General features: G+C 43.2%; 1 protein-coding gene across 2 annotated transcripts in view; it reads left to right on the top strand.

Moving 5' to 3' along the window:
- NPAS2 (neuronal PAS domain protein 2) overlaps window positions 1-18,094 on the top strand; it is a 491,193-nt gene that overhangs the window by 312,163 nt on the left and 160,936 nt on the right. For both annotated transcript variants that reach the window (XM_085622764.1, XM_085622765.1), the window contains exon 8: window positions 6,277-6,395. In XM_085622764.1, coding sequence (XP_085478890.1) covers window positions 6,277-6,395 — 119 coding nt within the window. The remainder of the gene's footprint in view (window positions 1-6,276; window positions 6,396-18,094) is intronic.

The following is an 18,094-nucleotide window of genomic DNA, read 5'->3' as shown; positions in this document are numbered from 1 at the left end:
AACAAGTAAGGTTAATACTGTTTGCAGTACCCTAACAGTTTTGGACTATGTTTGAAGCCTGCTGGTAAATATAATGCAATAGCTATTTGTGTTACATCCAAACTATTTTAAAGCAAACCATATTATTGGTGTTTTTTCTCATGTGACTAAACTTAGTTTCAGTTTGAGTTAATTTTTCCACTGACCACAAAGTGCATTCCAAATAATTAGTGTGCTATATTTTCAATAGTGCAGTCTATTAATTTATACTGAAATAGCTGTATATACTGTGTGAGGTGTTAAATATTTAACAGTCCAGTGCTTAAAAAATACTATTATGGTACCACGGTACTCTCTAGAGTCTCACGCGGCCATACCGCTGTACTCCATACATTTGTAAAACTTGATACATTTCCAAATTTTATTGCACACATGTCACACCTATACTAAGCTCATTCCAATTACACTGTTAAACTGTTTTTTGTGAGTCATTTTGAAGCTCTATTACAAAACACACATTTGTCTCTGAAACAAAATGACTGCCATGATATTTTGGAAAAGTACACATTAGCCAAACAGCTAATCCCTTATCATCGCTACGTACCAACGTTGTACCGTGGTACTACCGCAGCCACAGATATAGCTAAAACAGTACCTTATAACTTAACATTTACGTACTGTACTTGCCTGAACCACCCCAAAGAATCGCCTACACCCACTACTATGCAATACTTCCAAATTTCAGAAACATCCATCTGACGGTTTCCGTGCTACATGGAAAAACAAAAGCCTATGGAAAAATGCATAGGATTTCAAGCCCGTTTTGGGACCCTTCCATTTTAGGTCTCGCCTACGCAGCGCGCATGCGCTGCATAGGAGGAGACCTCTTGCAATCGATTCAGTTTGTCTGCCAAAAACGTGCACGCATTGCATTGCTTTCAATGGCAACGCGTGCACGTTTGGCGATTCCCTTGAGGGAGCGAGCTTTGAAACCATCTGTTTGTAATTATTAACTGCCCCTAGCAAGTGTGGGTACTTAGACCAAAATTCATTTCCACCAGTGCACCTGAACCCCTAGCTTCCAGCTTGACTTTTGAAGTGAATCCTCGCTTCTCGAGTACTTGGATCAACCTGCAGCTCTGTAAAAGACACTCGTTCCTGAACCGCTACTCCATTCCTGAAACACGACTTATCGTTATTTTGATAGCAGGGCCATCATACAGGGGTGTAGGGGACACTACATTTCCTCTGGCGGCAGCAGGGACAGCCTAAGCATGCTGCAGGCTATAATAAACGTATAGTAAAAGTAATGTAAACGTGTATATTCATAGAGTTTTGAAGTGAAACATCGAGACAGGTTTGCAAGCGTGCTTTATTAAGAATAACAATTAGTTTAATTACATAGTTAAAACCTTTGCAAAAAGACAGTTTGCACAATTTTAAAATAAAAAGGAAAAATATAAAAGCACGTCAACACCTGCAATTGGCAAAGTTCTCTTTGCATTAAAACCATTTTTCACATAAGTTCCAAACTGCTGGTAAGAAGGTACTGCCCTTTTACAAGTAAAATGCCTAGTTCTGTTGGAGCTGGTGGATAAGATCTTTAAAATGTGCCATTCTGTTGTGTCCTAAGTTAATAGGTACAGAACCCCATATATAGGCATGATGACATAAATGTATTGCACAGATATTTAAACTCATTACAGCATGGTACAAATAATATTACCACAAGGACCAAACAGTAGTTCATGGCTATCAATGCTCTATTGATGTTAACTTCACATGCCTTGTGACCCCCCCCCCCCCCAGCCTTTAGTTCTAAATTGATACACGTGAGGTGAACAAACCTTTTTTTGTCAAACAAGTCTCCTAGATACTTCTATTCCGTCAATGTTTCCAACTAAGTTCCTCCCAAGTTGCATTTTGATGTCTTTTTCCCTATTAACCAGTGCCATTGCCTTGGTCATATTATTTCTAGTCCGCATGCTTTATTGTTATTTACATTCTGCAAGGTAATAAGATCAAAAATCAGAAAGAACATTTTCTTGAAGCATCTTCATGCACCTACCAAATGGGTGGAGGCTAAATGAATAAATAAAACAAAATACCACTCAATACCACATAATTACATGCCACATACTTGCATAACACATAATTACATTATACTAAATATAAAAAACACACCACACTTAAAACCACTCAGTGCCACATAATTAAATATCACATATTTACACTCTACTCATTACAGCATCAATACAATCCACATAATATCACTCAGTGCCACGTATTAACACGCCACATAATTACACTCTACTCAATACAATATAAATACACTACACACAACAACACTCATAACCACATATTTACACAACATAATTACACTCTACTAAATGCAACATACACTCCACATAATACCACTTACTAACACATACTTACATGCAACATAATTACACTCTATTCAAAGCAACATAAATACACTACACATAAAACAAATCAGTGCCAAATTATTACACTACACATAATTACGCTCTTCTCAATACAACACAAAAACACTACACATAATACGACTCAGTGCCACATAATTATAGGCTACATAATTATACCGCACTCGATGCAAAATACACTCCAAATAATACCACTCACTGCCACATAATACAAAAATAATACAATCCACATAATATCACTCAGTACCACGTAATAACACACCACACATTTATAACTACACTCAATGCAATATAAATACTCTACACATAACAACACTCAGTACCACATAATTACACACCACATAATTACCCTATACTCAATGCAACATCAATACACTCCGCATAATACCACTAAGTACCATATATAACACTTTTAATTAGATCTTTTCAACGTAAAACACATCAGCCACAATACTCTACAACATAGCCAAAACTTCAAAATAAACACTTAAGGTCCCAAAAGCAAGACCTATTGGCTATGCCAATGCTTGTTATTGTTTGCACCGCTTCATGAAACACCGTGAAACTTTCAGGACTCCAACAATCAGATGGAAACAGCTGGCTTGCAAAGTTTTACGAACATTCGTTGAACGAGATCAAAGTTATTAATGGACAAAAATCACAACATTCCCTATCTCTGGTCACCCTAATTATAACTACAGAATGGCTACCTCCACTATCTTACATATAATAAAAATATATATATATTTAATGTATTAAACAAAATATTTTCTAACCCTTTTGCTTATGTTTACAATTCACTGTGATCTTGCCTCAAAACCTACACTTTTTGTAGCCATAGCACTCTAGAAAAAGTAGCCTTTTTCCTGCTGGAGCACGCCACAAACACTGATAGAGTATTTTAAGGCTTTATTTTGTAATTTGGTGCCGCTACTAGATGGTGCCCTTTGACTGCCACTTCATCTCAGCTAATGGCAGTGGCAACTCTGAAAATCTATCTGCTTTGTATTTACTCAAGAAGTCTTCCCCAATCAACTCTCTCTATACTATCAGTTGGTTGGTCCCAGGATCTTGCCATTCCACAGCTTGCCTAATTTTCTATATCCCTCCTGAACTCAAAACTCTTCTAAATCATGTACTACAAATCCTTTCTTCTCCCTCTGCTCATAGATAAATTGGCATTGCCAAACTCTGACAACAGTCTTTATAAGAACTGTAAGGGCATGTTCATTAGTTGAGCAGAGCGGAATTCCCATTTGGAACTCCACTCAGTTTAATCATTAGTGGGCCATTGCTCCTGCACCAGGATTCACCATGTGTGGGAACAATGGTCCTGATTTTTCTGGATGGAATATATGGCTGGCTAAGTTGCCTTAGGAAAAGGTTGCATTGCAGCCCTGGCCCGTTCACTAGCTCTCACTTGATCCTCAGCCAAAACATAGGGAGACCCTGTAATGCTTCCCCCTTCCAGGCAGCATCCTCCCCTTCATTCCCCTGGTATGCATTCTGCTTTACACCAGCCCCCTGCACACATTTACCACTGTGTGCATTAAACCACAGAAAAGGGAATACTGTGAGGACGAACTTCCACCTGGCTATTCTGGTACATATGGTAATTCTCCATTCCAATTGGTTTAACTCTTAATTCCAGGATTTGTATATGGAGATTTTGGTTGATATCAAAGATTCTGCCTGCCGGATATCTATGCATACAGTTCTTCACAGGTAGGAATCATCAACACACTGCTGCCTCCCCTTAACTAGTGACACCAAAATATATTAAATGTTTTCAGCACAATGTAACTGCATAATTCAGAATAAAATGATCATATTTCATTACAGCAGAATTTCAGGATAGCGATGCCCATTCCTCAAGCGATTGTCCAAACACTCCTAGGAGGATGCATTCATATACATAGTTCAAAGTAAATAACTGAAGTAAACACCAAATGATGTTATGCACCTCTAGTCAAAGTGTAAAATTGCATCTACTACAATGACACTATCATTTAGCAATAACTATTATTATGTGATGTCACACGATGGAGAATAAGGATTCAGGCATGGTTTGTAGACCTTCAATATGGCATTGCTGCTGCTGGTCACTCAATTATTCAAAACCAAAAACAATTATATAATGTTTGATATGTATGTCTGAAAAGCAATTACTTCACCAAATTAATAATATTAATTTGGTGATTTCTTTTGATGTTGAATACTCCTTAAAAGATGCACCTTGTGCTGATCCTAGGAAAGCAACAAAAATCCTAAATTTGTATTTCAAGTGTCGAACCCTGGAGGTTCAATAAATTTTACAAAAACCTATTTTTAGGTCTCACTTAAGACAGTGCATGCTGTTGAGAGGCATATTGTTAACTTACAGAGGATTTAAAGTCTGCCATTGCTTACCATTGTTTGGCTCTGTCACTCTCATTTGCTTGCTTCTTATTTTTCAGCTTCCATGACCTTTCCTCCCTCTTCTGTTGTTTGTGCCTTCCCTGTAGCATGCACCCATTACTTTTGTCCTTCCACTACCCCCTTTTCAGGAGATACTTTTTTTTATTTTTGGTAAAGCACTCTACGAAAGTGCATGGGTTTTTTAAACTGTCTCCTTGGTGAATTTCATGTTCCTTTTCTCGCTTTTCCATTCACCCTCCCTCCCTCACTTGGCATTCTTGCTTCCTCCCCGCCTACTCAACTTCCATTATTGTTCTTGCTTCCCCATCCCCTCCAGTTGCCTGTGTGGTTCTCCTCCCGTGCCCACCAACATTCTGTTGTTCATTATCTTCCTCAATCCTCACCCGCCCACACTCTGTTGACTGTTTGGTTCCCCATCCCCGCCCACCACCCTCCACTGACCGTGCGCTTTACCATCGCACCCACCCACCTTTGATTGTCCGTTTGCTTCCCAATACCCATCTGCCCGACCTCGACTGTGTGTGTTCTTCCCCCAGGACTGGCCACCCTCCATTGGCATCACCCGTGCTTTATTTAGCTTTAAACATCTTAAGCTAAAGTGCGGGTGCCGCGATTACTTCAAAAGTAAAGAAATAGACTAAAACATTTGTTTTCTATTTCTTTACTTTTGAACCAATCGCGTCACCCGTGCTTTAGCTAATGATGTTTAAAGCTAAAGCGCGGGTGCCGCCATTGTAACAAAAGTAAATAAATAGAAAAAAAAATGTGCTGTCAAATGTTTTTTCCATTTTTTACTTTGGTTACACTCGCGGCACCAGCAATTTATCTTTAAACATCTTAAGACAAAGCGCGGGTGCCGCGATTGCTTCAAAAGTAAATAAATAAACAAAAACATATTTTTTCAATTTTTTTACTTTTGAAGCAATCGCGGCACCCACGCTTTAGCTTAAGATATTTACACTAAAGTGCGAGGGCTGCGATTGTTTCACAAGGCAATTGCTCTCACATTACTGAATGTTTGTGCTATTTGTGTTGCATTATTATTAGCAATGCCAGTAGCTCAAACTTTCAGCAATGCGAGACCTATTGCATTGCAAACGATTGCTTATACATTATTTTCGGCCATGCTGCTCTACAGCATGGCTACAAATATTTGTCAAACCCAGCAAATCTCATATGCAAGACCTATTGCCTTTACCAATGCTTGCTGAGAATGTAGGTTTTACCCTTCGTGCATGATACACTCGAGATCTGTGCATTTATACCAAACCTCTTGCAATCATTCCCTGTTCTGCAGCCATCATTTTGCCATGTGTTTTCTACACTATGCATTAGTTTGAGTGTGTTTGTGTGTAGCCCACAGTTATTATACCAGCAAATGAAAAGCTCTTAATTCTCGCTGACAGTACTGATATTACTTTGCCTTGCTGTTTAGTGCCTACTTCCACTACTAATGGCTTTGATGGCGCAATTTCAAGATCTCACAGATTGCCAGATGGGAAACAAGTCTGTTTTGTTGCTACCGTCCGCCTTGCTACACCTCAGTTTTTGAAAGTAAGTAGAGAGCATGAACAGAAGGTGTTGTTGAATGGGGGTAGCATTAATACTGATACAACAGAGCATTCTTCATGAACATTTGTAGCTCAATGGACCTCGGTGTTAGCTTATAAGCTGAAGAAACGTAAAATCCACCAGTTAAAAAAGCACCAAGTATTACTAATATATTGGTAGAAACTGTTTTTAGGTAATGGCATAAACAACTTGTAAGGTTTGATCACTTAGTATGCCAGTAATTCTGATATTGCGGGTGGTTTATAGGAACTGAAAATGTTCTACAGATAGCATTGTGCACTGGATTTTGTCAAGGAAGTGATGCATTTAGTGCAGTGTGACTGATATGCTCATGACCTGATTCACAAAGGTGAATGTATACTTTTGTGAAACTTTATGATTGTTTGCTATTTACAAAGGTACTTTACTAGTAGTATCTTTACGACTGCAGAGTCACAGCGCATAAAAAAGATAGGAGAGTCCTAACTTTTTATGTGTAGGGACTCTACGATCTTAAAGATACTACTAGTAAAATACCTTTGTGAATAGCAAACAATCCCAAACTTACACAAAAGTGTAAGTTTACCTTTGTGAATCTGGCCCTATGTGACTAACAATACCTTGGGAATAATATTCAAGCTAATGCCACTCTTCATTATTCAAAATAAATTACATAGCCATTCCTAATCATGCACACAATACATTTCCCAAAATAAAGACTGACCCTTGGCTGGTTGAATGCCATACTCTGGTCATTATTCAGAAGTGGCCATGTCACCGGCTACCAAGCAAGTTTATCCAACAACATATATTACAAGCCGTGGCTCTCTGCAAGTGGGTCATACATTTATGAACTATCTAGGGAAAAACATTTCAACATATACATTCATGCTGACCTTTGTAGCCGTCTGCCACACACTGAGATATCTTACTGATGTTTCTGTCCTCATTTCAGGAATGTGGCAACCTTGTTCATCTGTAGCTGCACCCAGGAGTGTCTCCTACCTTTCCTGGGTGTAGCAGACAATAAGGAAAGGAAAACTATGAGCTGGTATAAGGGTGTAATAAGTAGTACCTACATTCCTATGCCTGGAAACCTAAGGTTAGTTCTTAGGTAAGTGCTGAGCCTTGAACAAGGCCCGCCATCCAGACAGGAAGAAGAGTTTAATCTTACCCCCTCTCATCCACTGGAGTTGGTAATCCTCAAAAGAGTGATGTTCAGCACATTGTCCACTTAATGCAGCTTAGGCGTCATTGGGTCCTAGCTTCCATCCAACTCCTCTTTGTCACCCACATCTCCACTGTCAGGATGATGCTCCAGGAGAACCACCCATTTGGCTCAGCCTTAAAATAGTTCTGTAAATCCAGCCCTTGGTGTCCCTGGGCTGGGTCCTGCTTCCTAGAGAGACAAGTTTTTGGTCCTCCTAAAATTAATAATCATATTCCTGGTCCACATGTTAGGAGCAGTAGAACTGGAGCCAGTCAGGATTGCCCGGCTGGTGCAGCACATGCATACTATGAAGTCCAGCAGCAATCAAACTGGAAATGTCCCATGCAGTTTCAGTCATAAACCCCTGCCGGCTCTTACTCAATCACAAACGTACAACATTTGCCACTGATTTAGACACTGTACTAGCATAGCCGGTAACCTCATACTTGCTTCCTAGCTAGCAAGATCTAGTGTTTCTTTCAATATCATGGGCACACTTTGGCAGCATCAAAGGGCCTGCAAGACATACTTCACAAACACTGCCAAACAGTGCGTGCACACTCCATGAAAACTCTCTAATGCAGTAGGAAAGAGGTGCATACGCTGATGAAGCATCAATACATGTTTTTGGTTCTGTAACACCCTGCATCCTTGCTTGAAAGCAGAAACAAAGCGCCTGCCTTTTAGAAGGCTGCTTAAAAGTGGGTTCTTCAAGCTAGCCTTCGATAAAGACTTGGAAAGGCAGTGGAAGTGGCAGGTGAGGGATGTAGAATAAGACCACACCTGCATGTTGCTGGATTCCGTCTGTTGCACATCTACGACCTGCAGCGGCCATATAGTGATATGTATTTCTCTATTAAACTCTCTAATCATTAAATTCATAAATTGCTTGGAATATAAGTTATTTATTCTAAGTTACTTTATTTTTTATTGCAAAAATGAAGCAATATCTAGACATAAATGAGTGGAATGCCGAAGGTAAAAAATAGAATACCAAGGTGTATTTGACACATGTCCACAACAGATATAATAGCATTTATCATGAGAAGAAAGGAGCATGAATAAGTACTTTGACAGCAACAAATGGTGCAAATTATCTAAATTCTGGGGCTGCTGAAGAGCAGAAGATTGATTGTTTTGGATGAAAACAAACAGATGTGTGGACTGTTAACATAAGCACACATTCTTAAGAAAAGATGAAGACAAATAGAGGGATAAAGAGGTTGGCCAAAGGCCAGACCCTGTGGCCAATCCCCCACATGCAGCCAACCTCATGCTGCACATGGCCTTTGGCTGTGCACGGTGGGCCAAATGGCCTGGCCTGCGGCTAGGCCCTGTTCCTAACCCACCCGAAGGTAGTCAACCCTCTTGCGGGGCTGCCAACCCCACGCCATGCTCAGCCTTTGGCAACTCAGCGTAGGGTAAGCCTTCTGGACCTAATCCGCTGAGGCTAAAACATACATATTAATAGGAGAGGGAAGGCAGCATAATAGGCCCCTGGGAGCCCACCCACCCGGAGGCCAGATTCAACAAAAAAGGTGAAGGGAGCCACATGCCCCCTCCCCATCAAGCGTTAATAGGCCTCGGAGACCCCCATTCCCTCGGGACAAATTCAATTAAATGGGGAGGGAGGACATGAGCCCCCCTCCCCAAGTCTCATTAGGCCCCGGGGACCTTATACATATATATAAAAAGTTAAATAAACGTTTATATATACACACACACACACACACATATATATATATTCACTGAAAAAAACAAAGGTCACTGGGACGTTGTAGTTAGGCTCCTATTTTACCCACACAAAACCATAGGAATTCAGCAGTTATATTTATAATTATCTGAGCACTTATAGTTATACTTATGTTAAGAAACTATATCTAGTGGCCTAAAGTTACTTTACGGCATGAGTTATAGTTTCTTCAGATAAGTATAACTATAAGTGCTCAGATAAATATAACTGCTAATTTCTATAGATTTGTGTGTATAAAATGAGAACCTAACTATAACGTCCCTATAACTTTTGTTTTTTTCAGTGAATTTCTATGTTTTTTTAACATAAAGTAATATTTAATTGCCAAATGTTAATCCAACCGTCAGTGTGCACATCCTTTGGCTGTGTGTGGTTGCCCTGCGGCCAAGCCCCTGGATACAGTCAACCCCACACTGCACACGGCCTTTGGACGTGCGCCGCAGGGATTTAGTGTGTGAGCTAGTGTTTTTTTCTTTGGTCTGCAGATCCGCAGATCCTTCATGGAGTTACACTGGGGGTCCGCAATGGATCCGCGAACCCACGGATTGACATGTGTCCTATGGGGTCAGGATACCTTTATCCTGACCACTTATGTGAGTTTTTATTCATGTTTTTTCCCGGGGCCCAGCCAATGAACCAGAGGTCTTCAAACGTTTGGATGCTGAGACCCCCCTGTCAACATTTTCAGGCGTAAAGACCCCCTCCTGACAAACATTTCTAGACCTGTAGGCAGGGCTACTGGAATTATGAGGCAGGTGAGGACCAAATTACGTGACAGGCTTGACTAAATTGTGTGGGAAGAAAATGTAAATAATGTTATGTGATGCCGCATATTTTGGGATAGCATTGCTTCATTATTTTGACATTTTTTACACACAGTAACACTGAGAAAAGATTTCACCCCATCAGTACCAGTTTATGACCAAAATACAGCAATTAACATCAGAAAGATGTCTAGTCAACCTTTGTGAAAGGCCTTCCACTCTGCAGGAATACGTGCTGCCACTTTAGAAGCTCACCTGGCCCAGGCCGGGAGCAGCAGGGGTCCCTTAAAACCATGGCGGTCTTGTGCAGAGTTAAGCAGTTTACCAATGCTGCTTTCCTCTCACCCCCATTCCTCTCTCCTCTCCCAACCCCAGATCCCTCTCTTACTTTGCAGGCCATTTTCTGTCACCCCTTTTTACAACTTCTGAACTATCCCCATTCAACCTCTCACTTCACTTTTAATCACCCCTTGCCATTCTGTCTTTTCACTGCCCTCATCTCTAACAGTCTCTCGCATTTATCTCATGGCCTCGGATTTATCTCATGACCTCTCTGGCCCCGTCACCTCGCATGCCCCTCAGCACTTCTCATTCACCTCAAGTCTCTCCATTCAAATTTTTGTCTATTTGTATCTTACCCCTCTCCAGTCCGTCCATTCATCTTTCACATCTCCCCTTTGTTCTTCCACACCTTCTTGAACCAACTTCCCTCTCCCCTGTTACCTCAGCAACAGTGCTTAATTTGAGCAGGTGGTTTACGGTGCTCCGCACTGGCACCTAATTGTGCACACTGGTACTATGACAGTCTTCCACATGGTGGCTCTGTTTGTGTAATTTAGAGATGAGCAGAACAGCTGTTTATTAATACATTAAAAATGATAAACTCCTGACACCCATGCCATTCTTATAGCTTTCGGGGCTTGAAATAGTCTGATTAATCACACTTGTACAAGTGTTATGGTTGGTAATTGCATAGGTATTGTGATTGGCTGCGCAGACAAAGCAATGGGTGGGTGTTTAAAGTTGCAGTGGCCTACTGGTTAGGGCCCTGGCACATGTTTTATTACATATTAATCACTGCTCAGCACCCACCCCAGTACTCCCTCTCTTCCCCTATCGCTGCTGTCCCTCACCCATGTCGCATAAAATTATCTTTTTAGGTCACAGATCATCTCACAGCTATCTTCTCTCACAGTTTAACAGAAGCCCTCACCTTTTGCTCACACTCAGTTCTTGCGTGTCCACACTTCCCTTCTGCACTTCACATTTCTCCTCATCCCTGACCTCTTCAATCTAACTCTCTCACTCCCTTGCTGTCCTCTCGCATCTTCTCATCTCTCCTCACCAAGCATACGGGTCGGACCCGTATGCTCCTCTCGGCCTGTGCCACTCTGCTTATTGTTCCCTAATTCATGAAGGCATGAATTGTCTGTCTCGCTGTTTTGGTGCAGGCCGCACAGTTATGGAACTTGCACCCTCCTTCGTTTCGCTCCACCAAGAATCTATTATCCTTTAGGGAGATATAAAAACCTGGCTCTATGCTCTGTAGGTTACCCCATTTGGCTGGTTCTCCTTCCCCTTCTGTGTTTCTCATTTGCCTTCAGGCAGCAGATGGTTATTAGCCCCAGGGCACCTTTTGGTAACAGTAGTGCCCTACAAATGTAAATAATAATAATAATAGTCAGAAGCAGGGGAGCCACTAGACCTGAACTTCAGAGGGGGGGGGGGGTGCTAAGACTCCCAGCCAGGTCTGGCCCTAGCACTGATCGCCCATGGTGCAACAGTCTTTTTTGGTGCCGTTTCCTCCTTCTCCGTGAATTCCCTCACTACCACTCACCAACAATGAACCTCATCTCTCTATAGCACCTTTTTGACAAACATTTCATTTTTTTTAGCGCTTCTCATGGTTTACTCACACTCAGTTCTGTGATCTGCTTGGTATATGTTCTTTGTAGCAGGCACATTAACCCTCTGCACTGTGTGGGTGACAAGAGTGCCCATGTGAGTACACGGTGAGCGATGGAACAGTGTGAAAGAAGGGTAAGAGGAGTGACTGCAGGGTGAGTGAGGTGACCATATGAATTTGGGTGCGGCTGTAAGTGCAGAGTGAGCCGAATTAATGCATGGTTAGTGATGGGCTTCTTTGAGTGAGTCGCAGATTGAGGAGTGAGGGGGACAGGTGAGTGAAGTGTCACATGAGTGCAGGGTGAGTAGTGTGCTCGTGTGACTGCAGGATGTGGTACAGGGCGAACAGCACAAGTGCATTGTGAGTGCAGAGTGATCGCTGTGAATGCAAGGTGAGCGGGTGAATGGTGTGAGTGCATGGTGATCATTGTGAGTTCATTCTGATCGCTGTGAGTCCAAGGTGAGCATGAAAGTGAAGGGTGAGAATGAGGCGTGAGTTGTCTGAATGCAGGGTGCATTCCCAGACACTTGAAGTAACTCAGCATGATATTGACGGCAGTGCAGGGTTTCAGATATAAGGTAAACTATTAGTATTATGGCATTAATCAGGGATCGAGGGTGGAGGAAATATATAATATGCTGATCCTGCAACAAACTTCAAGTCCTATGGTTAGGGTTGCCAGCATTATTTTGATGACACAGAAGGTACAAAAATAAGCAGTCACCTAAAGCTGTATCTTCAGCACTCATCTGTGCATACTTAGAACAGCAAATATAAATAGAAAGCACTTTTAATTGTGTTCTAGGGCTGCCTCAATGATCCATGACTGATAATTAAAGAGAACAAAGACAGAAAAGTCACATAACGAATGAATACATACCTTTTTATTTATAACTCTATTTAGTGTCAATTAAATGTAAAATGCAAATGTATGGAATTGGCAGAGTGGGGCCCAGGGGATACTGGAACCAGAAAAAAAAGTAAGCCTCGGTAAACAGTTTACAAAGGCATGTAAATATGCAAATGGTCTTTAAAGACCTGTGAAAAACTCAGGCATGCCGGAGATAAGACGCCAGACACTGCCCAGCCGAGCACACAGCAGCTCAAGCTGCAGCAGCCTGGGCTGAGACACACGATGGGGGAGGAGGGGGCTGAAGCCCTTGTAGTCCTATGGGCCTGGGCAGAAGTGTGACTGGGAATGCCTGACCACCTTTGTATTACTCCACTGCCCCCCTGGGGGTCAGCCCCACAGTTTGAAGACCCCTGCAATAAACAAAATGGAGGCCACAACTTTTCTTTCAGGTTACAGCCAGCCAATCAGGGAATTGCTTTTGACCCAGTAGACGGATCTGCAAGAAAAGCACACCCCAAAACATACAAATATTTATTTCTTCAATAACTCCCAATGTACCAAACAGATTTACTCAAACTTAGGAAAAGGGGCTTTTCTAGACCAAGACCTTCCTGCAAAATGTGGTGTAATTCCATTCAGCAGTTCGGGCTGTAGTTGTGTCTAAAAACTGCAAAATCCCCATAGACATTGCATGGGAATAAAGCCTTTTGGGGCCCCCCTCTATTTCTCAGCGCTTGCTTAATGAATCAACCGGAAACTTTCCACACAGCAGCTAAAGAGAGTGGTAAGCTATATTTGAAAATTTCATGAAGATTTATCAAACAGCACCATTATTGTTATTAGCAAAACAAAAAATGCTTTGTCTATGGCAAAAGTTGGTTCTAACAATAACTACCTCTTGGGTATTGCCAGTGGGTAATATTACAGATAGGAGTGGCAGGTCCATGGAACATGGTGGGCAAAAAGGATGGAGCAGGGGCATGCACAAAGACATCGGAGGGCAGGGGGAAGGAGAATAGGGGCAGCAAGCTAAGCACAGAGGCTAAGCAGGAGGTCAATGATAGGGCATAGAATTGGGCAATGGAGGGCAGGAGGAGTGGACTGGTACATCATGCTAAATGGAAGGCAGTGGCAGCACATTAGACCATGCATGGCAGGAGGGAGGAGGCTAATCCATTGATTCAGACAACAGAGGATAGGGAGGAGGTGGATGGGGCAGCAAGCTAACTGTTCAGAGAAGGTGGGTATTAGGAACTTTATTGTTTTTAAAATGTGTGTCTGTGCGAACTGCTTAAAATATGAACAAGTATGCAGCATAATCTCACTTTTATTCAGGAAGCAGAGGACATTTGTGACTGTGACTCCGGGCTCAGTTGGCAGAAACACCCCCTGACCCTCCACGCCCTATCGCAAAATGTAATGCCCGTGAAAAGGGTAGGTGAACACAGTGTTATATAGAACATAGTCCTGAGAGCACGATTGAAAATGAAAACTAGATATAGTGTATGGTATAAACTATGCACCAAAAAGTGTGATATAAGATGAACCGGGCGTGAAATATAATATGCAATACATTGTACGCAATGACAGATTCATTGGAGAGCGCGAGATAGCACAGGCACTAGCACGTGCTATGCGATATGCGCCTTGGAGTGTAATATGCACAGGGCAGTGTTGTGTAACCTAACTAGTCTCTAAAGTTGTAATATAAAATATGTGCTGGGGAGTGTTACGTTGCATATGCACTGTGTCAAAGATATGGATCCCAGATTGTAATATGTATGGCATAGCTCTTTGCGTTATTACATAGGCATCGAGGAAGGCACGTAAGATGGGGCAATATAACCCGTGTGAAGGCAAGTGTGGCATGAAATATTCACGGGGTGGTGTTACAGTGCACATGGGCTAGAGAGTGTCATAGCATACGCACTAGCTGGTGGAATACAACACAGAGGTGTGTGGCACTCGGCGGGCGCTGGTGGGTGTAACACAGCATTGGGCTCAGGCAGGAGCGTGTTGTGACTCTCAAGTGAGGTTTGTCTCCTTTCCAGAGAGTAAAATAAAAAGTATTACACATTCGGCGGTGGATGTGTGTTTTATTAACCGTGAGGAGTGTTTCTTGCATAGTTTTGGTCAAATTTTTGTTGAATCCCCTTTGAATGGCTTGGTGTGCGTGTGTATTAAATGTGCCCGTCAACAGCTACCCATGTTTGTATAAATAAACGACAAGGGTGTCTAATTGGAGAGTACCCACCGGCGGGGGTGCCGGGATTAAGCACGGTAGGGCGTCAGACACGTCAGAGCTTCACTAGCGGTGTAAATACATTCCACGTGGATTCATTGTATGCATAGTCACCTTTTAATGAATATCACGCAAATAGTCATGGTGATAGGTACATACGGTTTGTCCAGCATGTCCTAGGTGTTTCTAAAAATATATATATTTTTAAAATAATAAAAGACAAAGGCCGGCTCCGGGGGAATGGGGTCCCCGGGGCCATAAGTGGCCTGAGGAGGGGGGCAACGCAGCCCCCCCTCCTAAAGATTTTTTTTTTAAAAAAGGCCATGCCCCGGGGGTTGGGGTCCCCGGGGCCGATTAAGGCCTTGGGAGGGGGGGCCACGCGGCAGGCCCTGGGGGATGGGGTCCCGAGGGCCAACAAATTAGAAAAAGAAGGGGGGCCACACAGCCCTCCATCTTAAAAAAAAAAAAAAGTCCGGCATCGCGCCGGAGGCCACGCCCCCTCCTTGCAGCACTCTGCAAACGCGCTCCCTGGCCAGTTGTAAGTTGGGGAATTAATTCCCCTTCAATATTGAGGGTCCCTGAAGGCCAACTAGTACAACAGGTATCTCCAGTATGCGCCAGGGAGCTGCGTTGTAGACAGGTGTTCTGAGGCCACGCCCCTTTTTACACCTCTCTGCAACGCAGCTCTGTGGCTTACTGGAGGTACCTAGTGGGCTAGTTTGACCCTAGGGACCCTTAGGACGCGTTTACACAGTGGTGAAGGGAGGGGACGGGGCCTGAGGTGATGTGTGCAAACACACCCTGTGGCGCATTTCAAGTTGGGGAAATAATTCCCTTTCAATCCTGAGGGACCCTGGGGGCCAACTAGCCCACCAGGTGCTTCCAGTAAGTGGCACTGCTCTGCGTTGCAGAGAGGTGGTGCAGGCCGTGCCCCTTTTTACACCTCTCTGCGATGGCGCTTACTGGACGTACCTAGTGGGTTATTTTGCCCCTAGGGACCCTCAGGATTCAAGGGGACTTAATCTCCCAACTTTGAATGGCCACAGGGCGTGTTTTCACAGTGGGGAAGGGAGGGGACAGGGCCTGAGGTGACGTGTGCAAACACGCCCTATGGCGCATTTTAAGTTGGGGAAATAATTCCCCTTCAATCCTGAGGGCCCCTGGGGGCTAACTAGCCCACCAGGTGCTTCCAGTAAGCGCCACTGAGCTGTGTTGCAGAGAGGTGGTCCAGGCCATGCCACTTTTTACACCTCTCTGCAACGCAGCTCTGTGGCGCTTACTGGAGGTACCTAGTGGGCTAGTTGGACCCTAGGGACCCTCAGGATTCAAATGAACTTAATCTCCCAACTACAAACGGCCACAGGGCGTGTTTACACAGTGGTGAAGGGAGGGGACGGGGCCTGAGGTGACGTGTGCAAACACGCCCTGTGGTGCGTTTCAAGTTGGGGAAATAATTCCCCTTCAATTCTGAGGGCCCCTGGGGGCTAACTAGCCCACCAGGTGCTTCCAGTAAGCGCCACTGAGCTGCGTTGCAGAGAGGTTGGTCCAGGCCATGCCACTTTTTACACCTCTCTGCAACCCAGCTCTGTGGCGCTTACTGGAGGTACCTAGTGGGATAGTTGGACCCTAGGGACCCTCAGGATTCAAATGAACTTAATCTCCCAACTAAAAACGGCCACAGGGCGTGTTTACACAGTGGTGAAGGGAGGGGACGGGGCCTGAGTTAACGTGTGCAAACACGCCCTGTGGCGCGTTTTAAGTTGGGGAAATAATTCACCTTCAATCCTAAGGGACCCTGGGGGCCAACTAGCCCACCAGGTGCTTCCAGTAAGCGCCACTGCACTGCGTTGCAGAGAGGTGGTCTAGGCTGTGCCCCTTTTTACATCTCTCTGCAACGCAGCTCTGTGACGCTTACTGGAGGTACCTAGTGGTCTAGTTGGACCCTAGGGACCCTCAGGATTCAAAGGGACTTAATCTCCCAACTTAAAACGGCCACAGGGCGTGTTTACACAGTGGGGAAGGGAGGGGACGGGGCCTTAGGTGATGTGTGCAAACACGCCCTGTAGCGCATTTTAAGAGGTAGTTTTAATCCCCCTGCCCTATTATTTACTAGGGCTTACAGAGGAGGTCATGCTAATCACAGGGGGACCCCAACACATAGTGTTCCCTAGTGTATGTAGGTGTTTTCACTGTATTATGAGTGTCTTTTAACATATCACTGGCTCTAGGACGGGTTAGTCAGACTCAGTTACCACCAGTATCCGTCTGAAAAAGTTGAGGGTACAGCATGATTTTGCAACAAGGCTTCTTTCTGCTCTTCTGTTTGTTCTTTCTGCACGTTATCCTTCTTCCTGCACTTTCTTCGTCTTTGATGACTTCTGTTGCTTCTTTCTGCATTTCTTTTTTTTCTTTCTGTGCGTTTTTTCATCTTTCTTCACATGTCCTATCTCTGTAGGCATAGTTAGAAATTAGCATTTAAAAAACCTTTGAAATTCACTGAAAAAACCATAGGTTTCAGGCACGTTATAGTTTGGAATTAGCATTTAAAAAAGCTTAGAAATTCACTGAAAAAACCATAGGTTTCAGGGGCGTTATAGTTAGCTGGACTTTTCACTCGTACAAAACCATTGAAATTCCCCCGTTATAGTTAGTTCAGCTAACTATAACTCGCGCGCCCGCAATGCACTGCTGATGACAACACATATTACTTCACTCATGACATGGTCAGTGACATCACTCATGACATCACTGATGACATCTCAAATGACATCACTCATGACATCACTGATGACATCATCCTTGTGATAGAGTGGCAGACCTCCTCTCACCCTAATATAACCTTTGATTCACACATTCAAAAATAGAAACTAAAATGTTCAAAACAATGCACATACCAATATCAGATACAACAACCTATTCAGTAATTCTAAGATCCACATACACATCCACTCATTCACCAACAGTCCTATACAGT

The sequence above is a fragment of the Triturus cristatus genome, chromosome 8, assembly GCF_964204655.1.
Source record: "Triturus cristatus chromosome 8, aTriCri1.1, whole genome shotgun sequence".
Classification (NCBI taxonomy): domain Eukaryota; kingdom Metazoa; phylum Chordata; class Amphibia; order Caudata; family Salamandridae; genus Triturus; species Triturus cristatus.
This window is presented reverse-complemented; position numbering and strand designations above follow the sequence as displayed.